Source organism: Rhopilema esculentum, chromosome 4, assembly GCF_057945365.1.
Source record: "Rhopilema esculentum isolate cy_ngs chromosome 4, ASM5794536v1, whole genome shotgun sequence".
Lineage (NCBI taxonomy): Eukaryota > Metazoa > Cnidaria > Scyphozoa > Rhizostomeae > Rhizostomatidae > Rhopilema > Rhopilema esculentum.
In genome coordinates, this window is record NC_142818.1 from 6,636,816 (window position 1) to 6,663,295 (window position 26,480).

Below are 26,480 nucleotides of genomic sequence, written 5' to 3' on the forward strand. Positions count from 1 at the left end.
TTAGTAGGAGAATAATCCATGGTTGCAGGTTTCTACTCCAAAGGGCTTTTTCAAGTTTATGGAGCTTTTGAGGAGACCTGTAGTAATATTCTACAACAATGGAGGGCACAGTTTTTTTACAAAACTCTTTGTATCGATCCATCTGTTTACTCTACCCAAGTTCGACCTGTGGAAAGCAAGGTATATTATGTCCCTAAAATACGTTAAGTAATTTCCTCTTAGATCTGGGTCAAATTAAGTTGCTGTTTTTGTCATGAAGCTAAATTAGCTGTTCGTTTAAAAAGAAGCCTCGTTTTGTCTTGATTATTTCTGTCAAAAGTCAGGTGCTCGAACTGAAAAACTTTTCCATCTTAAATCCGAATATAGACTTCTTTCGTCTCTATTATATCCGACACAAGGAAATATTTTCTATAGTATTTCTGCCTTTTTGCTATCATTTTCATGCCTTCCGTTATCTGTTTTTCTACCCAAACTATCTTAAGATTTCAAAGGAATAAAATTGGTGGTATCTTTGTGTAACTCCTTATTTGATGGATGTTTGGAGTTTGGATTTGCACCTCTGCGAGGAGATTCATTGGCCTAAGAATTTCAAAGCTGCTGATTTAAGTCTGCTATTTGATTGGAGTTTTCAGTGGACTGCCTTTGTTTGTAATAAAGACGTCAATCTGAAGGGAAAAAGAACTTTGTGCAAAGCAGTGTGTTGTCTTTTGACGTCAAAATTGCATTGTTTTATTATAACTGGACGAAAGATATCGATTTCCTTGACGTTGGTTGCTAATGGCGTTGAACAATACATTTGTGTCTCATTGGATTCTTGTCAAATGAACTGAAACAGTTGATCATGTAATCACGAAAGAGTTTCCTTCTATCTTTAATGGATGCTTGATTGCTCAATGACATTGTGAAGCCAAAATAACAGACAATGCACAAACTGAAAGAAAGTGCCTTTAAAGCGGCTGTTATTAGTCAATTGCACTTTTCTGATTGCTGATTGTACATTCAGTGTCATAAGTTATGCTGATTACATGCTGTGACCAAAATTATCTGCTGATTGGAATAAAGAATTGCCAAAGGGACATATTTGATGCAGTGACACACTTGCTCTGTGGCATTGATGTAATGACACCCTTGCATCGTGACAAATGCTGTGTCACCTTGCAACTCTTGCCACTGTTCATCTCGCAAGATTGTTAACGGTGTTTGTTCCAACGAATATACCATGGAATCAGTCTGCATAAGCCGCAGAAATGGACATGATAATCGAACAAAAATAATACGGAGCTGCTTGCAGTACTTCGAGTGTTCGTAGTGTTCCACTCAGACGACGTTTAAAGTGCTGATTTTATGTACCCATTGATGTGACTGGAAAAGAATGTTTTCTAAGAGAAATCAATCATTGTAGTACAAAAGCTTCAAATGAACGATTTAACAGCTGTGTATGACTCTTCAATTTATACAGCTGCCTTATCTGAAAACTGTATTGCCTACTTGAGAAAACTACAAGCAACTCTAAATGGACGATCGACTGTTGGGACTAAGTGTTGAATGTGGTCAGTTTATGTTTGTATATTTATGGAATCATGGATCACATTCTGGTTCCCTTCTCAGTCCACCAACGTCGATGCTAATGGTATACATCAACATGGTTTTCATTTAAATCCATCACTTCGTATCAGAAATCGAATGGGATGAGTATATGATTGGCTACTTGTCAAATATAGCCACCTCTAACTCAATCTAGAATAATCAAAAAATGTTCCTTGTTTTCAAATTACTGTCTGAAAGAAACCGAAAATCTATTTTCAATCACCTTACGTTTCTTTTTTCCAAGAATTGGCAAATATGTGTCCCAATCTATTGTTCGTTTAGGCAACATCGTAAATACCAAATCAAAATATTCTTAAGAAGCTTATCGTCACAAAGTCAACTGAAGCTTTGCATCAGTGTTATTTTTACTCCAGCTTCAAGTCAGTAGACCTTAAGTTCTAAGCTTTGTGAGTAGATTTTCCCAAAGCATTTAGAATGACATGATTCTTTCATTTTTTTAGATGAGAAAGTGTCCCTGCTACCTGGAGTGTCTTCAGAAGACCCCGATTTCGTGCGCGAAAAATCGCCCAGCCCGGCAAAAAATGACCCGTCTCGAATTCTTAGCGTTCGTAATTTAGTAAGGCCATTCACATTGCGACAGTTGAGAGAGTTTTTGAGCAAATCGGGAACAGTAATCGAGGATGGATTTTGGATCAATCACATTAAGTCGCATTGTTATGTGACGGTAACGTCTACTTTCTATAATTTTTTCTTAAAAGCATACATTTGAGTTGAATTAATATAGAATTTGAATATTTTATTTTATATTTTTCGCTGTTTAGCCTTGATGTTCATGTGCTTCTTCAATTTTATCAATTTAGTTCTTTTTTGTTTATCAATTGAAGGTTCCATTATTTTCAATCTCTAAATTTATGAAATTGAAGAATGAAAAGGAAAACTGGGTTTAATATTTAGTGGGCTTGATATTTACTGGATGTGATATTGACTGAGCTTAATAGCTTAATTTGTACTTGGCTTGATATTTACTGAGCTTAATATTGATTGGGCTTGATGTTTTCTGAGCTTAATATTGACTTAACCTAATAGCTTAATTTGTACTTGACTTGATATTTACTGAGCTTAATATTTACTGGGCTTGATATTGACTGAGCTTAGTAGCTTAATTTGTACTTGGCTTGATATTTACTGAGCTTAATATTGACTGGGCTTTATATTTACTGACCTTATTATTGGCTGAGCTTAATAGCGTAATTTGTACTTGGCTTGATATTTACTGAGCTTGATATTAACTGGGCTTGGTATTTTCTGAGCTTAATATTTACTGGGCTTGATATTTTCTGAGCTGATTAGTTGCTGGACTTATTATTAACTGAGATATCTATTTACTTGGCTTCAATGTTAGGCTTTCAGTTTCAATACTGCAATTAATTTTGGTGCATCAGATTTTCACAACAAAGCTTATAGTCGTACCCCGTAATTTGACCAATTTTTGTGGTTTAAGCGTGATTTTTTTGTTGCAGTATGCCACAGAGGAGGAGGCCATTGCAAGTCGTTCGGCCATTCATGGAACCAGGTGGCCAGCTGCCAACCCTAAATTGCTATCAGCTGATTTTGCGTTGAACGATGAGGTATCTTGCTTTTTTACTATCAAGACCTTGTAATTGAATTACCACACTTCTCGTGGTAACGATGGTCGTACTAAGGAGCCATCAGTAAACTGCATCAGCCATAGATGCATTGATAAGCGAACAACCTTATATAAAGCAAGCAAAAATTTCCTGGTTCATTTCCCAGAAATGGTTCATTTCTTGGAACATTTCCTAGTAAAATTTAAAAGAAGATTATACAATTTCGAGTGTCAATTAAGTTATTTTACACTTTGTTTTTATTTGCCTGCAGATGTACAGAGAAACAGGAGGCAAACTCGGTAATGCTCCATCATCGAAGAAAATAGAAGAAAGAAAGCCGAGTATAGATGCAAGCGGTGAGCCGAGTATAGATGCAAGCGGAAAGCGTCTATCAAGGGAGCTCAGCAGAGATGAGGAAAGTATATCAAGAAAAAATGAGAGACCACGTGACAAAGAAAGTAGAGGTATGTTGTTTGTAGGACTTCTAAAAAGGATACAGTTTACATCTGTGTAAGGACGCCTGCTGGGACTGGAGTTATTTTTCATTGCAAGGGGTGCCTGTTGTAGGAAATGTCCGTTGTAGGGAATGCCCTTTTCAGGGGATGTTCGTTGTAGGGAATGTCCGTTGTAGGGGATGTTCTTTGTAGGGAATGTCCATTGTAGGGAATGTTCTTTGTAGTGAATGTTCATTGAAGGGAATTCCCGCTGTAGGGAATGTCTGATGTAGGAAATGTCGAATCTGCCGTAAAAACCCTCTCTCGTTGAGAGGTTACTTAAACAAGCCTTTGTTTGGGAAGGAATGAATGTTGAGATTAAATGGTTATTCCATTTTTTGATGGCGTCCGTGGTTTGGTGGTGTCCGTTGGCAGTGTTCGTTGGCAGTGTCTGTTGTTTGGAGGTACCCGAAGGTGTCCATTTTTAGAGATTTCATTTCTGTAATGGTAATGACGAAAAAAATATTAAGTACCCTTATCATGAGAATAAATCCTCAAAGCAACATTTTGCGCATGCATTGCGTTTTTAGACTACCCTGGAAATTTTTTGCACCATTCTAATCCAAATGGTAATCTGTGTAGATGAAACAGGGATAATGTAATGAAAGTAGAAGAACCACATCTTTCGGATGCTATCAGATATAATGTTGAAATTTTCAGGATGTTTTTTTATTTTACGTATATGAACATTTTCACACGTCTCCTTCAAAGTTTGGTCCATTCGACATGAAATGACCCATCTTTCTAATGACGCACTGGCCACTTGCTTGGAGCATCAGCTCATTGCAAGCAATACTTGTGATTTCGTGCCGATACAAAAGACTTGCTCTTTCTTTTATAAATTTGAATTTTATATTTGTGTGATATTTTTTGTACTAATGCTACAGAAGGAGTTTTCTTAAAATTCCCACATTTCACAATAAGTTGTGTTTGAAATTGCAGTGCCAATACCTCCTTGCCGCATGACAATTGGCCCGTTCTCTCCTTTTGTCAGTTTTATTTCTGGTGATCTGTCCTTGCACTTTTCTTAACTGAGCCCGTAGAATAAAGTTTCTTTAAACTCTGAGCAACATAGTCTGCAGCCAATTTACTTGCCTGTTTTGCGAGAAATTAGCCCACTTTGAAATACAAAACAACTCTTTCTTCGTACGCCAATTTTCTAACTTTTCTCATTATTTACTTTTCAGATTTTTGACAAAAAATTACCCATACTATTTATTTATTTCTGGTGTCAGATATTTTCTGGCAGCTTTTACTTGCCAAAACCATTACTGTAAATTTAAAATGATAGCTTTTATGTTGAGTGGAAATGTCGCCTTGTGAAAAGCTGTTTAGCGGCTATTTTGGATTTGGGTGGTGCAATACTTTTGCTAGGGGAGTGTATTTTTGACATAGTCATTCAATCCTTAATTTAATTGATCTTATGACATACCTACCTAAAATCCAGCAAAGATGGTATTTAGATGTTTACCACACTACTTCCTCCCCACGCTCAAATGCATTTCGTACAGCTTTGAATGTGGAGGTGAGCAAGGATTACACCTTGTTCTATAAGCGTTCTAGTCAGGGCTGGAAAATAGCCGGCAATTTTTCGCCAGGAAATTTTTAGCACAAATTCATTGCTGGAAATTGTTGCTGTTTGCTAGGAAATTTTTAGCGTGAAATCTTGACTGTGAAATTTTTAGCGTGACTGCTTGATTTTAATATGAACATTAAATTTATGTTACTCTATTTCTACGGAACACTGTTTTCTTGTGATATACATACCAACTGTATATTTTTGTTCTAAACTACTAACAAAAAACGAAGATTAGCTTTCAAAATACAATCATCTGGTATTATCAGCGTCTATTATACCAAATTTCCAGCAATTCGGGCATGATTTTCAACTACTAATTTAATTCAAGCAAGCTAAAACAAAGTTCATTTCTCTTTTTACATTAGCCATTCTAGATAAGTAAAAACTTTTAAAGACAGTAAATCTTGTTACGTCAATTGTGAACGTGCCCCAATGTGAACATGTGAACACACATGAAGGTGAACATGCCCCAAAACTGTGTGGAAGTGTTCCATTATTATTCATACTTTGTCGAAGCTTCGCAGGAAATCTTGGATTTTTTATTTTGCTGCCAGGAAGAAAAATCTTCTTTCAAGCCCTGATTGTAAAGACTAATGAGAGTCTTTTTAACTATATCTAGATCGTTTGATTTTGTTTTGTAGCTGCTGAAGATTCAGCAAAACCAAAAGAGAAGAAAGAGGCTGCTGGAAAGCTTTTAGATGATCTGTTTCGAAAAACGAAAGCAACTCCGTGTATCTACTGGTTACCGTTAACGAAGGAACAGGTAAAGGGCCACTACATTAATTTCTACAGTAAATCAGCTTGGCTTGTGCCACAATTAATATTGCTTCTGAAATATCATCGCATTGCCATTTCTTTCTTGAAAATCCATCTGTAACAGGACCTACATTGATTTTATAAACAAGGCATGTCTGTATATGTTTAACAGCTGACAAGCATTGGCTCAGTTAAACTATGATTTTAAAGTTACAGTACATATATGGTTCAAGAAATAATCAAATTAAGCAAGTTACAGACAATCTACAATAGATGACTAAAAACATATAACAAATTTACAACAAGAAATTAAAAGCTGGAGTTTGTTGTATCTTGAGAAATTATTTAGAGGATGAAATTGCCGATAAAAAGCTTCCTCAGGTGATAATTGATAAATTATTTGAGAATGAGAATGAAATGAAAGGAGATAGCACTTCCTACAGTAATTGATCCGACCCACCGTTTATCCGGACTTCGATTATCCGGTCCGTAAAAAATGCGAAAAACCTTAGGAAAAATTTATAATATATCGAGAGCGTTTTCTTGCTTTCCATTTTATATCTTTTATAAGTATTTTGAGAGTATTAGCTGCATTAGATTGTAATGTGTGCTTAGAAGCAAACTTTCACAAGACTCGTCTTTTTTATTTACGCTGGTTTCTGCCGTTATTTGTATATTTTCAATTATCCGGAATTTCGGATTATCAGCGCGAATCTTAAAATCCCGCGTCCCGAGAAGACCGGATGATTGAATAAGTACTGTATTTCACAAACTTAGAGTAAATCATGCGATGATAGATCATTAGAGGTTGGTTGTTGCAAGGCCAGCTGTGTTTATGAGAATTAGACCAAAAGACCAAAAGGATCACAATTAGCAAGTTTGCTGAAGGATATTGCTTTATGTTGAAAAGGATGATGTTCCAGAAGTAATTGAAACACTTTGGTAACAATAAACTGTGGATTCTATTGGACTAATACTTTTGCACTGTATTAAAAAGTCATGTTTTACAAACCATTATTTAGGGAATTATTTTACTTTAAGATTGCTGTAAAAGAGAAAGAGCGGGAACAACGAAGAGAAGAAAGACAAAAATTAAACGAAGAAGCAGAAGCACGTGGTGACAGAGAACGAGAGGAAAGACGACAAAAGCGACAAATGGAGTTGGGAAACGATGATAGGGCGAGAGAAAGAAGGGATCAGCGCAGTCCAAGAAGGTTCCAAAATAAGCGCTTTGGAGGAGGCCCGTCAGCAATTGGCAGACAAAGGTCACCGCGGAATGATCAGCGTGCGGGGCGTCAGTTACCAGCACAGTACCACAAAGCACCAGCTTTCTCATCACCTTCAAGTAGTGATGAAGACAATCGGGGCAAATTTTCAATTCGAAGGTAGATGGTTTATGTAAATAGAACTTCATTTTATTTTGTTCCCCGTGGACCTGTAAAGTCGATCTTAATTTCATGTGACTTTTTGGAAAAGTATTTTTAACTTGATTGCGGTTCTTACCTTTCAGATTTATTTTACTGAAACTATGCCTACTTTCTGAACAATTGCATTTTCCGGATGGAAGAACTTATCGAGAAGCTTCATGAGACTCGAGTTACTGCTAGAACCATAAAAATACTAAATGCCTCGAATTTTCATGGTTTTACTCAGCCCTTGTCTTTTTTACCGAGAACAAGAATCTAAAGGCATTTTCACAAACACCTTTAATGGTATATGAAGAGGCTTTAGCTGAAGACCAAGTGCTTCCAACAATTTCCGCTAGCTTCTATCCCTCAACTTTGCAATATTTCAACCACATTTCAGCATGCTTGCATTGAGCTCAAAGCAAAATCTCTTTCCAAAGCTCATTAAGATTCATACTATTATATGAGATTCAAAATCATTATTTTGTCATACAAAAACAATTTTTTCAGGTCTGAGTGAAATTTCAAGGTGATTAAAATCGGGACAATAATAATAAGGCAATAGGCTTAAAAAAATCGTTAAATTTTTTTCCGAGTTTGTTTTTTTAAAAAGAAGTAAAGCTGCTCATATATGATTAGAATAGAAAAGGAACTGCTTTTAGTTCTTGAATTAAAATGGCTATTTTTGATAAAATAACAAACTTTAAGATAGGTGGACCTTTGATCAAATAGTAAGGCAATAGGCTTCGAAAAATCGTCAAATTTTTTCTCTAAAAGCAAGATAACCTGCTCTTGTATGATTAGAAAAAACAGGAATTGCCTTTAGTTCTCGAGTTAAAGTGGCAATTTTTGATCAAATAGTAAGGCAACAGGCTTAGAAAAATCGTTAAATTTTTTGTCAATTTTTCTTAAAACAATTAAAGCTGCTCCTATATGATTGGAATAAACAGGAATCGCTTTTACTTCTTGAATAAGAGTGGGTCTTTTTGAAATACTCATGAACATTAGAATGGGTCAATATTTAAACTTTTTTCAATTTTTTTCTAAAAACAAGTAAAGCTGCTCCTATATGATTAGAATAAACAGGAATTGCTTTTAGTTCTTGAAAAATAGTGCCTCCTTTTAAAAAAAATCACGGACTTTGAGATGGGTCAATTTTTGATAAAATAGTAAGACAATAGGTTTTGAAAAATCGTCAAATTTTTTTTTCTAAAAACAAGTAAAGCTGCTCCTATATGATTAGAATAAACAGGAATTGCTTTTAGTTCTTGAAAAAGGGTGCCTCCTTTTAAAAAAATCAGGGACTTTGGGATGGGTCATTTTTTGATAAAATAGTAAGGCAATAGGCTTAGAAAAATCGTTAATCTCTTTTCAATTTTTTTTCAAAAAACAAGTAAAGCTGCTCCTATATAAATTGGAATAAACAGGAATTGCTTTTAGTTCTTGAATTAAAGTGGCTCTTTTTAAAAAAATTACGGACTTTGAGATGGGTCAATTTTTGATAAAATAGTAAGGCAATAGGCTTAGAAAAATCGTTAAACTTTCTTGAAATTTTTTTTCTAAAAACAAGTAAAGCTGCTCCTATATAAATTGAAATAAACAGGAATTGCTTTTAGTTCTTGAATTAAAGTGGCTCTTTTTGAAAAAATCACGAACTTCAAGATGGGTCATTTTTTGTTAAAATAGTAAGGCAATAGGCTTAGAAAAATCGTTAATCTTTTTTCAATTTTTTTTTCAAAAAACAAGTAAAGCTGCTCCTATATGATTAGAATAAACAGGAATTGCTTTTAGTTTTTGAAAAAGAGTGCCTCCTTTAAAAAAATCACGGACTTTGAGATGGGTCAATTTTTGATCAAATAGTAAGGCAATAGGCTTTGAGAAATCGTTAAAGTTTTTTCAATTTTTTTTTCTAGAAACAAGTAAAGCTGCTTCTATATAATTGAAATAAACAGGAATTGCTTTTAGTTCTTGAATTAAAGTGGCTCTTTTTGAAAAAATTACGAACTTTAAGATGGGTCATTTTTTGTTAAAATAGTAAGGCAATAGGCTTAGAAAAATTGTTAATCTTTTTTCAATTTTTTTTTCAAAAAACAAGTAAAGCTGCTCCTATATAAATTGGAATAAACAGGAATTGCTTTTAGTTCTTGAATTAAAGTGGCTCTTTTTGAAAAAATTACGAACTTTAAGATGGGTCATTTTTTGTTAAAATAGTAAGGCAATAGGCTTAAAAAAACGTGAAACTATATTTGAAATTTTTTTTCTAAAAACAAGTAAAGCTGCTCCTATATGATTAGAATAAACAGGAATCGCTTTTAGTTCTTGAAAAAGAGTGCCTCCTTTTAAAAAAAATCACGGACTTTGAGATGGGTCAATTTTTGATAAAATAGTAAGACAATAGGTTTTGAAAAATCGTCAATTTTTTTTTTCTAAAAACAAGTAAAGCTGTTCCTATATGATTAGAATAAACAGGAATTGCTTTTAGTTCTTGAAAAAGGGTGCCTCCTTTTAAAAAAATCAGGGACTTTAAGATAGGTCAATTTTAATAAAATAGTAAGACAATAGGTTTTGAAAAATCGTGAAATTTTTTTTTCTAAAAACAAGTAAAGCTGCTCCTATATGATTAGAATAAACAGGAATTGCTTTTAGTTCTTGAAAAAGAGTGCCTCCTTTTAAAAAAATCAGGGACTTTGGGATGGGTCATTTTTTGATAAAATAGTAAGGCAATAGGCTTAGAAAAATCGTTAATCTTTTTTCAATTTTTTTTCAAAAAACAAGTAAAGCTGCTCCTATATAAATTGGAATAAACAGGAATTGCTTTTAGTTCTTGAATTAAAGTGGCTCTTTCTAGAAAAATCACGAACTTCAAGATGGGTCATTTTTTGTTAAAATAGTAAGGCAATAGGCTTAAAAAAACGTGAAACTTTTTTTAAATTTTTTTTCTAAAAACAATTGAAGCTGCTCCTATATGATTAGAATAAACAGGAATTGCTTCTAGTTCTTGAATTAAAGTGGTTCTTTTTAAAAAAATTACGGACTTTGAGATGGGTCAATTTTTGATAAAATAGTAAGGCAATAGGCTTTGAGAAATCGTTAATCTTTTTTCAATTTTTTTTTCAAAAAACAAGTAAAGCTGCTCCTATATGATTAGAATAAACAGGAATTGCTTTTAGTTTTTGAAAAAGAGTGCCTCCTTTAAAAAAATCACGGACTTTGAGATGGGTCAATTTTTGATCAAATAGTAAGGCAATAGGCTTTGAGAAATCGTTAAAGTTTTTTCAATTTTTTTTTCTAAAAACAAGTAAAGCTGCTTCTATATAATTGGAATAAACAGGAATTGCTTCTAGTTCTTGAAAAAGAGTGCCTCCTTTTAAGGAAATCACGGACTTAAAGATGGGTCAATTTTTGATAAAATAGTAAGGCAATAGGCTTTGAGAAATCGTTAAAGTTTTTTCAATTTTTTTTTCTAAAAACAAGTAAAGCTGCTCCTATATGATTAGAATAAACAGGAATTGCTTTTAGTTTTTGAAAAAGAGTGCCTCCTTTTAAAAAAAATCACGGACTTTGAGATGGGTCAATTTTTGATAAAATAGTAAGACAATAGGTTTTGAAAAATCGTCAATTTTTTTTTCTAAAAACAAGTAAAGCTGCTTCTATATAATTGAAATAAACAGGAATTGCTTTTAGTTCTTGAATTAAAGTGGCTCTTTCTAGAAAAATTACGAACTTTAAGATGGGTCAATTTTTGATAAAATAGTAAGGCAATAGGCTTAAAAAAAACGTGAAACTTTTTTGAATTTTTTTTTCTAAAAACAAGTAAAGCTGCTCCTATATGATTAGAATAAACAGGAATTGCTTTTAGTTCTTGAAAAAGAGTGCCTCCTTTTAAAAAAATCAGGGACTTTGGGATGGGTCATTTTTTGATCAAATAGTAAGGCAATAGGCTTAGAAAAATCGTTAATCTTTTTTAAATTTTTTTTCAAAAAACAAGTAAAGCTGCTCCTATATAAATTGGAATAAACAGGAATTGCTTTTAGTTCTTGAATTAAAGTGGCTCTTTCTAGAAAAATTACGAACTTTAAGATGGGTCAATTTTTGATAAAATAGTAAGACAATAGGTTTTGAAAAATCGTCAAATTTTTTTTTCTAAAAACAAGTAAAGCTGTTCCTATATGATTAGAATAAACAGGAATTGCTTTTAGTTCTTGAATTAAAGTGGTTCTTTTTAAAAAAATTACGGACTTTGAGATGGGTCAATTTTTGATAAAATAGTAAGGCAATAGGCTTAGAAAAATCGTTAAACTTTTTTGAAATTTTTTTTCTAAAAACAAGAAAAGCTGCTCCTATATTAATTGAAATAAACAGGAATTGCTTTTAGTTCTTGAATTAAAGTGGCTCTTTTTGAAAAGATCACGAACTTCAAGATGGGTCCATTTTTTGATAAAATAGTAAGACAATAGGCTTAGAAAAATTGTCAAAGTGATTTCAAATTTTTTTGTAAAAACAAGTAAAGCTGCCCCTATATGATTGGCATGAACAGGAATTGCTTTTAGTTCTTGAAAAAGAGTGCCTCCTTTTAAAATAATCACGGTCTTTGACTTGGGTCCATTTTGTGATAAAATAATAAGACAATAGGCTTAGAAAAATCGTTAAACTTTCTTGAAATTTTTTTCTTGAAACAAGTAAAGCTGCTCCTATATAAATTGAAAGAAACAGGAATTGCTTTTAGTTCTTGAATTAAAGTGGCTCTTTCTAGAAAAATTACGAACTTTAAGATGGGTCAATTTTTGATAAAATAGTAAGGCAATAGGCTTAAAAAAAACGTGAAACTTTTTTGAATTTTTTTTTCTAAAAACAAGTAAAGCTGCTCCTATATGATTAGAATAAACAGGAATTGCTTTTAGTTCTTGAAAAAGAGTGCCTCCTTTTAAAAAATCAGGGACTTTGGGATGGGTCATTTTTTGATAAAATAGTAAGGCAATAGGCTTAGAAAAATTGTTAATCTTTTTTCAATTTTTTTTTCAAAAAACAAGTAAAGCTGCTCCTATATAAATTGGAATAAACAGGAATTGCTTTTAGTTCTTGAATTAAAGTGGCTCTTTCCAGAAAAATTACGAACTTTAAGATGGGTCAATTTTTGGTCAAATAGTAAGGCAATAGGCTTAGAAAAATCGTTAAACTTTTTTCAATTTTTTTTCAAAAAACAAGTAAAGGTGCTCCTATATAAATGACATAATGACAAAACATTTTATAAGGGATTTGACCGTGATTGGCGACTATGGGTGTAAAGTTTCCCCCGGAATGATTTTTGCGGTAAAGTCCCTTAAATTCTGCGGTAAAATCCTTTTCAAACTTAGATTCTCCGTAAAGTCTAAAATACAATTACAAATAATATTAAAACTTGTATCCGACCTAAAATTAAAACCAAATCTGAGCTTAAAAAGTCTTGGTTTCCAGGCAAATATTTACTTCACAAAAAATAAATAATAACGTCTTTATGAATTGTAAGAAAAACTTTTCATTTTCAGAGCTCACTGTATGTTAAATATTATTCATGCTTAGAATAAGAAAACAATGAATTTGAAAAAAGGCATAACATGTTTTGAAAATACTTCTTTCATATTTTTATTTGGTGTATATTTAAGAGGTGCTGTTTAGGTAGTTGAATAAACTGAAAATAAAAATATTGATTTGAGGAAACAGCTGATGTATTGTTTTTTAAAAGCAGTAAAGAAATAAGACATTATGGTATTCAGTTTTCCCCACATAATAGCAGATTAATTAGCTAATACTTTGCCACCTTCAAAGGTTAACGCAAGACTTAATATGCATAGAATGGGTTCATCAAAATACAATATTCAGTTTTAATTTGCACAAAAAATAGGTTAGCGACCATTTATAATCTCGATGCTAACTACCTTATCAATGAATCAGATGGCCAGAGGAATGAGACAAAATATATCTTTGAGACTGCAGTTTTTAGGTAAAATATGCCATGTAACTATAAAACTCAATCATCTCTTCCTTAGCCAGTGCTTCAAGGTTCCAAAAAGAAGGCGATTTTATACTAATTAACTGCATGAAAAGTAAGGTAAAAATACTATAATATTTAGCTATTCAAAAGCTCTTTTAAAATTCATGGTCAGTTGATAATTAAGAGATCATTTCACGAAATCCTATACAAAAATACTTCTAAAAAGTACAGCTTACACCCATTATAGCTAGCTCACTGTTCATAGACTTTCATACTAACAGCAAACAGGTATGAATCCAAACGCCTCGGCTTCTTTCAACTTTCAATTTCTTTCTACGGAATCTCTGCAGGAACCTACCTTTTAAAGGGTAAGACTTTTTTAGGTTTTTTTTTAAATGCAAGTGGGGTTGGCACGAGCACAGACTCGAAGCTTATCTAAATGTTTCTTTTTCGTGATCAACTCATTCAATCATGCCTTGAAACAGAGATGTCTCGTCACAATAGATGTTCAGGGTACAACGTCCAGTGACAGCCTGTAGGTTCTAAAATTCTTAGTTTCTTAAAATCCTAGGTCCTTTTTAGCTGGATTTAATGTATGATAGCTCAGACAGATAGCGCAGCCTGAGAGCAATAAACACTGTATCTGTAGCGATAAACATCCCCACAAAGTAGTGCTTGTATCTGAAATGCCAGCTTCACACATGGAAAGCTTGCCCCAAAATCCGCTGATTTATATCTTCCAAGATGAGGGAAAACTTTTCTTTTTTCTCGGAGGGAATATAGAAAGCATCTACAAGATTACTGTTTGTTTCTTCCTTGTCGTCACTGTCAAAATCATCGAAATCTTCCGCGTAAAATAGGGGTGGCAAGACAGATTTATTCTTGGAACCTCTTGGCCTTCCTCTTTTCCGGATAACCTTGGGCTCTCCAGAGCTTCCCTCACTTTGTGACAGCTATTTTGAATATAAACATTGTATTCAGAAATAAACAACTGCAATAGGCGAATGAAATGGTTTACTATTCAATGGAAAATGAGTGATATTTCCTTCTCTGTTCAATAAAATAAGCTGATAACGAAACAGATTTCAGCCCGGGCTAAGATTCAGATTGATCCTAGATAGTCATCATGGAGCGATTTTCCTTTTTTATTCACGAGAGGGATCAACTATCTTGAAAACAGCCAAATGAAACATTCTCTCCAGCCAGGGGAGGTGCTTTTTTTTGGGTTGGGGGGGGGGGGGGTAGTACCTGTGTCAGATGACTAACTTCCGAGCTTGCCCAGTAAAAGGCCAATTCAAGGCTCTTATTTCACCTAGAAACCAGTAGCATACCCTTGGCCTGAGATAGAGAAGGGGTAGAGGCTTCCCCCTTCCTAGCGATAGTCACAGGAGTGCGAGTAATTTTTTATCACGTGACCAGTGCGGAGCCAATTTTTTTCAGATAGAGGTTAATACACCTCTTGTCTTTTCCGAGGCTAATCTGCATACTCTACCATGGGCCACTGGCAAGCCCGCATAGCGGGCTTCGTAGGGGAGCTAGTCTTCTGTTAATCGAAATTTGCATACTATCAATTTGATCCATTACATTTGTCATGTAGAGGCAGGGTTGAAAGTTGCTTGAAAACATTTTGCAAGCCCCGGTCCATTCGTGGTCCTCGTTCGAATGTTTTCACGTGTTACCCTCTTAATTTCTCCTGTTTATTCTCAGGTGCGGACATTTGATCAAATATTGGGGGGGGGCAAGCCTGTTGTTTTAATAAGATGACGTCACATTTCCCATTGTTTTAGAACAAAAGACCATTGTCCTCTAAAGTATTGGGGGGGGCGGTCACCCCCCCTCGCCCCCCCCAAGTGTCCGCCACTGTTTATTCTAATTGCAATGTTTTTAAGTTTCCATCTTTTTTATCACTTGATGAATCGTTTAAATACTTTGCAGGCTTATCCAAAAGCTCTGCTAATTATTCTGAATTCTACTTTAAAGCTTGACAACAACATGCTTCTGCCAGCCCCACACCAATTATTAATCCTCGTTGACACAATTTCATGGGTTATTCCTATAAGTTCTCCTATTAAGTCAAAATCAAATTTTAATGTTTTCCAACAAATTTTCAAATTTTCTAGTCATTCACTCTTAGCCCTTGTCGACTTATGGGGCGTTCTTAAATATTTTCTAAGATCATTCTTAGAGCTGTAATGTTCATTTTAAAGCACTTTGTTCAATCTTTGTTCACTTGTGATGCTGTTCAAAGACATAATTGTGGGCCACTATTTATTCTGAATCACACATTAAAATTTTCCAATAAAATATTCCTGTTAGCCTGTTTAAAACTCTAATCTTGTCCGCCCATAATCAATTAAATTACACCTAGAGGCAGCCGATGAGACCTACCATGTTTCTTGCTTTGATTAACCAATCAGTATCTGATTGCGACTCAGCGTTTTTAATCAGCTTAAGCTGCTTAAAGCCTTTCGGCAATCGTTTTTGTTTATCCTTTGAGCCTTTTGGCCTACCGCGCTTTTTAACTGTGATCTGCAAGAACAAGTAAAATTACGATTTGAACAAAAAAAATAAGATTTTGGCTGGAAACATACTCTTATATAGATTTGAAATAAAGAGAAGTAATAATCTTTTAAGCTTTATTAATGAATTTCCAGAAAATTGTAAATAACTTAAGAGCATTGTGGCCTCGGTGGCAGGCCAACAGGATATGCCTTTTGCCTTCAATTCATTTAGACTTTTCCATTTGCTTTCTAGATTAAATGGTTCCAGAAGTAATTTCTTTCAAGCATTCTTTCTAAACAAGAAAATACAAATTATGGAAGTCTTGGGCATATAGAAAAAATAAAATTCTTTAGATCTCCTCCTGCATATCTTTCGAGGGTCATGAGCGATCCTTAAAAGCTTTTTGCCAAGCGATAACACTAAAAATTCAATCTTCTCTTATGATGTAAACAAACAACATAGGCAAATAAAGCGCTTCTTCACAGCTAACAAAAGATAAAACCAATTCGTCGACAACAAATAAGTCAATCCCTCAAGGTATCTTTATACATAAACCCTCTATCTCACGGTTGCATAAACACTTAAATTGTTATATATCGATTAATACACTTATCACATGTTGCATTAAAAAAACTGACACGTTTATTAAGAAAAAGGACTTCATTTCAACTATATAAAATCAACTTTGCTTTCTTAATGGGAATTCAAGCTACGCAAAATGTATTTATCAGAAGATAGAGGCTGCAGTACTGCCAGACATCCAAGCAAAATTTCTAACAAAAATATGTAAATCCGTTGACAGTTGGCACGCATCTTTTCAAAGTAGATCCTTGAATCAATTTCAACCATTCTAAAGGCGGGTTTCCACTTTGGCGAATCTGGTCGCGCGAACCTTGCGATCGCTCGATTGCTATCGCAGGATTGATTTCCACTCTTGAGATTTGGCCGCGAGATCCTTGTCAGTGCCCTAGAATAATTAGGCGCGTAAACAATATGGCGATTACAAGGCCACAAATTTTGATTCTCATTTTATTGAGGTGACGATTAAAAAGAAGAGCACTGCAGGCTCGTAAGAAAAGGAGATGCTGGGTAAGGAAAATATGTGCAGAGAGATATGAAAAGGGAGAGTATCACCAGCTTGTCAAATAGATGAAACTTTTCGACATTTTCAAACGCAAGATAATTTGACTGTACTTTAGGGGATTGACTTTGCTGAAATTGACTTTAGAGCGACATGGCTTCTGGATCGATCCTTATTTTTTCCATCGTCTTCTTCTCAGCGTAGCAGAGCGTGGAGTTGACTTTTTGGACAAGCGCCAAAGAAAACAAGACAGGAGGCATTTTACGTAAACCAGACAAGAAAACAAAACATCTAATTGGTTCTTGATAATCTGGTCGCAGAAAAGTTAAAATCTATTCAACTCCCAAAAGCGATCGCGCGATCGCCAGTGCAAAGGGGAATCACTGCCAATGGGTTTAATGCGCATGCCCAGAACAGCAGTCGCGCGATCGCGTGACCTGAATCGCCTGAATCGCCTGAATAGCAGAACCCGCCTTAAGGAGTTGTGGGTGATGTGAGGAAGTGTTGGTGGTAGTGGTTAGTGCTGGAATGATGTGACAAAACTTTGGTTGCATCATGGTAGGATGGTAGGAATAATAATAGCGTACTGCCGGTGGTTCTGTGAATGGCTTTAGTGGCGTCGATGTACGAGCAGATGAGGTACTGCGATTTGGCTAATTGCACACTCTTGTGTTTGTAGCTTCAAAGGCATTAAACGTTTACTTTCGATGCTTATAGCAATGGTGTTTGCTCGTCAGATTTCCGAATGTATCAAAAATAAAAAATATCAGGAAAGTCCCTGCTCAAATACAGTTTAACAGATTTCATTATTGCTTGCGTTCTAAATATCCCTGCCCACGGGTAAGTACACAAAAACAACAAATATATATAAAAAAAGAAGAAGATTAAGAATTTTTTTAAGGAAATTATGACAAGTAACCAAACAAACACCTACACCTGGTTTAAATATAAAATACTTTTTTTGTCGAACTTTGTTTGTCTTGTAAAGACCCAACAAGATATAAAACTTTATGGACAAAATTAAGTGGAATATGTCTAGTATCGGGTTCGAAGATGCGTGTCTTGAATAGCCTGTGCCCAAGACCTCTACTTTCAAGTTAGGGGTCTGGAACACAGGCTAGTCTTGAACAGCTAGTGTACCGCCAGTACCTGATTTCTTCTTCAAATTTCGGCTAAATAGCGCAATGATCTTAAAGACAGCCGAGTCTGTTCCTCAGTGTTTTCAAAATTTTTTCCGTGGTCGCAATATTCATGCATCGTTGGTTTAATGCGCAAATTGCTAGTCGGTGTAAAGGACCAACAAAGCGTATTCTCTATGAGCGCGTAGCAGTGAGTTTTGATTTGGTGACAAATGTCCAAGTCAGTTTCGATCATATAAAGATTAGCATTTTTATCGTGTCCACCTACAATAACTAATTTGGGATGCTAAAAAAGCAGAAGACGACCTTCAAGTTAGGATTAGCCAATCACGGAGGGGACAGACTGCCTTTAAAGGAGAACTGACACGCAAAAATAAGTTTGGCTAAAACGGTAGCTTGTGACAAGCAAATTCCGGGATCGAAAAATTTTTAATAATCATAGTTACCGTTTTCGAAATACAGGCGTTTTAAGTTGAGAAACGACAATTACTCCGACAACTTGAGACTCGAGGCGAAAATCGTCACGAGTGAGCGATCATCTTTGACGTCACAAGTGACATGTTCTCAGCACGTATTGTGTTTCTCTATAGAAACCTTTAAGAAAATGCTGCGGACAAATCTTTATTTTGTGCATTTGAAAGGAGCTAATTTTGCATTTTTGACACATAATTGACTTTTTCAATGGTTCGGGACTCTGAATCCGAGTTTTATTACACTGATTTCGAAACAAATGGAAAATTTCAGCCGTCTGAGTTTTTGCTACCAACCAGCGCCGCCGCTTGGGCAGACAGTCGTCCCATGGCTCAACAGTGACGATGTTATGAACAAAGTACAGACTGGAATTACAAACTGATATGGAATTTCTATTAAAAAAAATGCTATTGCTACAATCTAAATGAGATCAGGTATCCTAAAACTAGAATTTCATTTCAGATTGAGGGGTCTTTGTCCAGACTGCTTTGTCTGTGAGGCCTAATTCGCTGAAATGCCTATGATGCCCTAAACGGAACTGCAAGTTATTCATTATCAATGTGACATTCTATTATTGTTTTTCAATGCTTCAAACGCATTAACTGTATCGTGATATTAAATAGTAAAGGAGGGTTAAAAGTCGACTTGTGCGGATTATATGCCATTTTCACCGGGCGTGAAGGGTTTCGGGAACTGATGAGTTACCTGGCAGTCGAAAAATCTGGATTTACGGAATAGGCTCTTAGCTCTTAGTCAAAGAACTTTATTTCTTATCTTAGTCAAAGAAAATGCTGTTTAGCTGTCATAGGAATATCAACTGGCGCATTATCTTCTTTTGCAAGCAATTTTGACTTGGGTGGGGGAAGGTCTTTTTGCAAGACCAGATTATTCCCTAGTATCTCAACCTCTGTTACAATAATCAAGTTCAGTGAAATTATTATTTAGTCACACTCGCAGCTCCCAGCAACCAAGATTTTTTCTTGAATTCATATTTCTGCACCCAAAGCAGGTTGCAGGATCGCTTTTACCGCTGTCTCCACTAGATTTCGTTCGTCTTTTTGCTATTGCTTCAACCTACCACCTCCCCCATGTTGCGATTTTATTTGTAATTATAAAATTAAAAACTTTGAAGAAACGGTATCAGTTTTCAAACAAAGTCTACTCTTTTTTCACAAGCTTAGAGGTTCTTTCAATGTTTCAAAGCATGCTGGTTCGAAGATATCATGGCATAAAAATAAATTTCATGTGGATATTAGCGTCCTAGCAGACATGTAGCTAGGATTTTTTAGTTTCTTTATACTTATAAATGAAATGCCTGACAATTTTTTGTCTTTTCAACGCGGACTATTTTCAATAAAACACGAAACTTCATTTGTACCTTCACCGTTGCGGTGAAAGCCTTTACAACGGCATTGTTAACATGTCACTTGTGACGTCAACCGAGAATTTTAACAACTCCTGGCGATAATCCTGTTTCCGCTTCGGGAAATTCCCGAGTCCTGGCTGTGACGTATTTGACGGATAAAAGTGCAAATATCAGAAAAAGGGCGAATCTTAGAAGAAAACTTTTTCCAGATTTGAAGTCAGCAACAAATTTTGCATCGAATAAGCCAAAGTTATTTTTGCGTGTCAGTTCTCCTTTAATACACACACTGTTTTGTCAAATATGAAAGGAATGGGGAAAAATCAGCCAACAAGGTGAATCACCTTGGTACAATTATCATCTGATGTGCCATGATAGATGATATGCAGTTCTGAGTTCTTAACCGAACGTTCTGCCAACACAATAAATATGAGCTGTTGTTGATCAGAGAAAACATTGCGCAGTGTTTGAGTCTGTGCAAATCTGGCATGATTGGTAATTTCATCTAGAAAATATATTTCCATTAGGACTGAAGGGCAATTACTTTAAATGCTTTGCGTAGCCATATTCTACATCAAATTGTATCTTTTAACATTTTTGAAGTTCAAATGAAATCATTTCAAGGTATTCTCAAACTGAAAGTAGGAAAATTCTAAAACTAATGTGATAAAAATCATTCAAAGCAAGATCGGACCGGTTCTTTAACCACTGAAACGTCAAAGTCTTTGGAGAAGTGTGCAAAGTTGGCAATGGTCTCATTTTTAAGTTGAAGCAAGAAAATGATTGGTTCAATTTTGCGAGACGGACTCAAGTGGTCATGCCTAAAGTAATGTCATATCAATAAGAAATTAATCAGATGTCATAACCATTTTATACCACGTAAGCAAATTGTGATTAATTAAAAATTTCAGCCATGTCCTAAGACATGAACTATTTACGGCAACGTTTACACCAACATGCTAAAATATTGGCATTTGGCCTACAACCGCGTATGTACTTCATGAAAAAAAAAACGGAGATTCAGTCTGAAATATTTGACTCAGATTTGTCTTGAGCCATGACCAAACGAGCAGAGCTTCTGATTGAACAGCACTAAATATGGTTGCTTAGTCAAATGTTCCATTCCCTCTGGCCACCCAACTAAATTTGTTCAGTGATGTTGAGAACCGTTCAGTCTTTGTGGCATGATGTTTAATTAAGACCCAAAAGGTTGAATGATGGGGTATTGACTGTTGTACACTTAAATGTTGTTTCCGATTGGCTATTTGCCACTAAGAGCAAATAAATGTTCCACTACCTAATTTTTTCGGCTTCGGCTTTGTGTCTTTCAAGAGCCCTGTCTAGTAAAAGGAATTTTTGTTGTCATTTTTCTTAACTATCCGAAGGTATGAGATGCGTGTTTAATTAAATCATTAGCATTTAGGACATCTAATAGATGCACTTACAGTTGCCTTGACACTTTCCGTTTTAGCTTGCTTTCTTGCTTGATGTTGATAATCCATTAACGAATCTGTACTAGTTAGCACAACCTCCGTTTCTTTTTTTAAATCACCTCCATGTACAGTTGCATTGTGATACAGATAATCGTTTCCTTTTTGCACTTCTTTCTTACTTCTTTCTGGACGAAGGCGTTCACCCAATACAACTGGTTTCCCTAGAATGAAACAGAGCCTTCTCGAAACTCAGTTACATCTGAGGTGTCACCGACAAAAGATCTTCGTCTAACGCTTACTCTTTGAAATCACTGTAAGTATAACTCCCTCAATCTCCCATAAATCACCGTTCTTTCTAGAAAATTACAAACTTTAAGGATCTCAATACCCCTCTGTCTTTCAGATATCCAGCCAAAAGAATTACCATTAACTCCCATACCTTGACTTTTTCTGCCTTTCCTTTGTTAGGGATGTGTGGTAGGTCTGTATAAATCATTCATAACACCTCGTACCATAAAAAAAACTTCGCTGTATTAAGCTGCATCTCAATTAATTTTCACGACCCATGACTTTACTTTTAAAAACCGTATTTCGATCCTTTATTGCAGAATCCAACATTTCAATTGTAATAATAAAACAATTTATAAAAGTGAGACAAGATTCAAAGTTCATTAAATCAGCTTCTGATCACAACATCAAGCAATGTCAAAACATAAATGGGAAAGAAAAGAAATGTATATGGTTTCATGAAATCGAATGACATCAAGACAAATCAAGTCATAAATGGTGTCATGTATTGGCAATAAAAACTTACTGTCACTCGATTTGGCTGTTAAAGGCTTCTTGGCTTGAAAAACGTAACCACATGCAGGGCAAGTCTTACAAGCAACAGCTAACTGAAAATTGATTTATACAGCGATTTAAGATACTGAAATATCAACAAACTTATTTAGTCTATCAAGCAAAAAGTATCTCCAAATAGTTAGATATATGAAACTTGGCTGAGACTCCTACAAAGCGAAACGGCATAGCAACAGTACTGTGAAAATTATGTATTGCAGAGTAGTATGCACACTGCATGCACAGTAGTATACACTGCATGCACAGTAATATGACAGCTATTGACTACATACAAACTTTGATTAAGGCAAAACGTTTAATTTGATTGATTTGGACTGAAAAAAAATTAAAATTTTGAAAAGGTAAACTAATAAAATAACTGTCTTTGTAATGCTGACGTAACTCAAAGATTCAAGTTTTAATAGGATTTCGCATCCCCTTTAGGATCAATAACAGGCCATCCTGGGAATAAATTAGCACAAGTGAGGCATTTTGCACTCCTAGACTGTTATAGGGGTGTGATGGTGTGCTATTGGTGTTTTGTATTATTTCTACAAAAGTTTAGTTACATAAGATATGGAGCCATAAATAGCCCCATTTCTCAAGTTTTAGCTTTCACACAACTTTGACAATAAAATATCTGGTGGCAAAATGATAAAGGTAAGCTTATGAATATTGCCTGGAATCTTTAATGAGTCTAAATTGATGTGGAAAATATTCTAGATGAATTTTCAGCAAACCCTCTTGCTGCTAAACATGATAGCAGCCTTTACCAAACCCCTGAAAAATCTTAATATTTTGGCTCCCCCTTTTAATCATGTTTCAGCAGAAAAAGTATGAAAAAAATTTGAAAACTGCACAATTTGAAAATGGCATGAAACATTTCAGTGAAATCTCTTGAAAAGAACAATTTTTTGCAGATTTCCCTCTCTTTGAATCAAAAGCAATATTATTTTGTTTTCAATTGTAACCCTTGGATGTTTTACACCTTTATCATATCTTGCTGTTTTATATCTTTTATTTTGTGCTGGTCACAGAACAATTGCAAATGGAATTTTATAATGGGCACGCTTTCCATATGAAAACGATACAACATAAATTAATGTGTGGTATTGTCTTAAAACAGCACATCCCTGTCAGAAAATTATACCATGGTGTGCAAAAAGCCAACTTTCTAGCAAGGGCAACCAACAAATGCATTCATAAAAATAGCTGCAGCTCATGAGCGCTCATTGGCATGATGGATGCCTGATGATCAGGCCATGATATTTTGGCCATGATATTTTGCCTACAACTTGTGCTAACCTTGTTACATATTGCTTATTGTTGCCGGCTTCAACAGTATAGTTTAATCCACGCCCCACTTCAGGAATATGGAGAGCTTCTTTTAGACCCATTTACTTTTCTTTGCTGAAGACGCAAAACTAAGAACATAGATCAGAAGAAATGACAGAAGCCTTGTCATGTTCAAAGACTAGTGAAAACTTGAAACCTTTTGTATAAAAATTCAACCATTTAAAAATAGTATTTTAGAAACATGTGCATGTTAGCACAGGTCTGTGCTGAAAACGTGACTTAGTTTTAACAAGTGAGACTAGAAGATGCTTGTAAATTTTCAGAGTATAAAGATGGTTTCTGCAGCCTTACTTAAAGGTAATCTTACTTTGAATGAAATCTGCCAGACTGCCAGTCAAGTTCACGATAATCAGACTGATGGAGCAGATTTGTGAAACATGTTAAAATTCCTAGAAACATAATATTTTATTATTTTTTGTCACCTTATTAGTTTTCTTTTTTTGGTTAAAAGAGAAACAAATAGGTGTGCGATTAAACACACTCCTCAGTGTGGGGGAGAGGTGTACCATAGTGTGTCAGTTTAATCGCAAGCCTTTCCCAAGAATTAGGTTTCTGAAATATTTTTTTAGAATGTTTCATGTAATCAATAAGTTTTTTCTGGCTCCAGAAAGTGAAAATTTGGTCAAGTTTGAAAACTTTCCTTAATGAAATTAAAACCTTTAAAAAATTGAATAACTTGTGCTTGATAAAAATTTTGAAAAAATCAAGTTAATTTGGTTTAAAAATTTACCCCTCATCTTCATGTTTTGCAGCCTTGATTAAAAAGCATTGCAAAAGTTTTGCAGCCTTGACTTTTTGATAAAATTTTATCTTGGTCTAGAAATATTGTATATAGATTTTGAAGCCAAAAACTTAGAAAGACATTTGCTTTTATTCATGTTAACTGTAAAATAGGCAGAAATTTCAAAACATCAAAGAAACCATAGACAGAAGTGCTATGCTTCTTGTAGACTGAAAATATTGGAGCTAACTATGAACAAATCTTCTTGATATCTTTCAAGTAGCTCAAGTTACAGAAGGTTGTTGGGTGAAATGACCTTTAACAATTGCACAATCAATATACAAGTATTGATTGAACCAACTTTCTCTTTTTCAACAGTCTTTCCAAACTAACTGAAATATGCGCTGTTTATAATCTGGATCATTTTATATAATTTGACCTTAATTACATAAACAAAGTCCTCGCGGCAAAAAGATCTAGAAATGCTTTATGGCCTAAGGAAAGCTTTCAAGCCTCTCGGTTCTTAAGCTACCGCAAAATTCAGAAAGATTTATCCTTAAAGTGCAAAAATAACGAGTAGATAAAGCTGGCAGAACAGTGTTAGTTGATTCTCACCGTATTATTACAGCTTGGACAGTGTTTTACTACCATGACAAACAAGTTTAGCTGATCAAATCACTTTCTCAATATGCCATCACGTTCTGCGTTTTTGTACCGAACACGACAACAACAACGCCTAATAACAACCAATCAGTGTTGATGCTGGACTTCAAATGGGCGATTCAATGTCAACTTCTTGTTAACAATCTAACTTGAGAATAAAAAAATTAATTCAAAAATAAAGAAATGAAGGTCAAAAATTTCCCTCAGATTAATATGCCACATACACCAGAAAGTAAGTCGTAAGGCTACGTTTCCATATCATCGACAAGGGCAGTGCTACAAGGGATGGGGTTTTTTTGGGTCGTGACATCCCCAAGAGTTATGAATCAGTTCTTTACTCGGCAATGATAGTCGATGTTATATCGATTACATTTCGATTTGCTCCTCGGCTCGTCAATATTTAAACTGTAAATTGGCAAACTGAAACCAGTGAAAAGGAGAAGGAGTTCCAGCGAACGTTGCAACCATGGTACCACCTCAGGCAGTTACCATCGTGTGTTTGTTTATCACTCGTGTCGCAATGGCAAAACGTAACCTGCATCAGTAAATGTGGCTCCTATTCTTTTTAATGACTGAATGAAGGAAGCTTTGTAATATCATGATATCAAAGAAAGTTTCTTAAAGGAAAGCCTATCGCGATACCATTTTTACTACTGGCCTTGTGCGCCTGTGTCTATTCACTATCTCTGATATCATTATGTTATCAAACTGAAGTATATAAGCCAGGGGTCGGCCTTTTTGCAGGGTGAGCCATATCATTCAAACCTTTTCTTTTAGCAGGCCAAAGATAACAAGAAAAATGGCTACGAAATTGCTTTAAAATGATAATAATAATAATGAAAAGTATTCATTTAAATTCAATGACAATACTATTACAATCCGCTCTATTACATAAATAGTTTGCAACTGGCTAGCCAGGGTATAGAAGACAAGACTACCACAATCGTAAGTTCAAAAGGGAAAACTGAGATATTCTGACCCACGTGCCTTAGGTTGTCTACCCCTGATTATAAACCAATGCTTAATTTTTTTTATTATGATGTTGCTCTAGACTGCTATTATTAAGGAATTATTTAGTTACAGTACTTCACGCTTTGGGATAAACGGAGTATTCTAAAAAAAACGATCCGATCTTCAAAATAAATGAAAAATTCAAAATTTTCATTCACACTAACAGCAGATAAATTGTTCAAGAATCATGAAGTCAATATTTAGTAAACAGGAAAGAAGGTCCCTTTAGAGTTTGTCTTCATTTTATCTAATTGAAAAAGGCAACCTGACGCTTGACATTCCCCTGAGAAATTTTTCTAGCACCACCCCGGATCATCGAGATCACCCGATCCTCGCTCCATTATCCAGTTAATTCTACTAATGGTTGTACACCATTAGTCAAGGACAACTTGAGTAATGCTCATAATACATAATACGTATTACGCCATAATTTTTTGTATAAAATTGGTATGGGCCTTTTGTTTCATTCAGTCGCACAATTGTTATCGATTGAATTTGTTTTTGGTTTGGTGGGTGTA

At 34.9% G+C, this 26,480-nt stretch overlaps 2 protein-coding genes across 6 annotated transcripts in view; one reads left to right on the plus strand and one right to left on the minus strand.

Annotated features, from left to right (window-relative positions):
• LOC135690559 (uncharacterized) overlaps nucleotides 1-7,514 on the plus strand; it is a 16,032-nt gene extending 8,518 nt beyond the window's left edge. For all 5 annotated transcript variants that reach the window (XM_065208148.2, XM_065208149.2, XM_089116151.1 and 2 more), the window contains exons 9-13: nucleotides 2,049-2,272; nucleotides 3,069-3,176; nucleotides 3,448-3,640; nucleotides 5,891-6,012; nucleotides 7,047-7,514. In XM_065208148.2, coding sequence (XP_065064220.2) covers nucleotides 2,049-2,272; nucleotides 3,069-3,176; nucleotides 3,448-3,640; nucleotides 5,891-6,012; nucleotides 7,047-7,394 — 995 coding nt within the window. In that variant the 3' untranslated portion in view covers nucleotides 7,395-7,514. The remainder of the gene's footprint in view (nucleotides 1-2,048; nucleotides 2,273-3,068; nucleotides 3,177-3,447; nucleotides 3,641-5,890; nucleotides 6,013-7,046) is intronic.
• On the minus strand, nucleotides 261-25,058 carry LOC135690899 (uncharacterized). Its single transcript, XM_089116155.1, has 5 exons — nucleotides 24,904-25,058; nucleotides 22,186-22,267; nucleotides 21,384-21,592; nucleotides 15,771-15,911; nucleotides 261-14,335 (listed from the first exon to the last, which is right to left on the minus strand). Exons 1-5 carry the CDS (start codon nucleotides 24,937-24,939, stop codon nucleotides 14,078-14,080), a joined length of 726 nt encoding a protein of 241 aa, XP_088972281.1. The 5' UTR covers nucleotides 24,940-25,058; the 3' UTR covers nucleotides 261-14,077.
• Nucleotides 25,059-26,480: the final 1,422 nt, after the last annotated feature.

What these genes read in the sequence shown, in the direction of transcription:
- LOC135690899 (XM_089116155.1), bottom strand. Translation starts at nt 24,939, where the DNA reads ATGGTAGTAAAACACTGTCCAAGCTGTAATAATACG. An exon ending in GTCCAAGCTGTAATAATACG is followed by an intron (nt 22,268 to 24,903) that starts GTGAGAATCAAC and finishes ATCAATTTTCAG; the next exon opens with TTAGCTGTTGCTTGTAAGAC. An exon ending in CGGAAAGTGTCAAGGCAACT is followed by an intron (nt 15,912 to 21,383) that starts GTAAGTGCATCT and finishes TTGTTCTTGCAG; the next exon opens with ATCACAGTTAAAAAGCGCGG.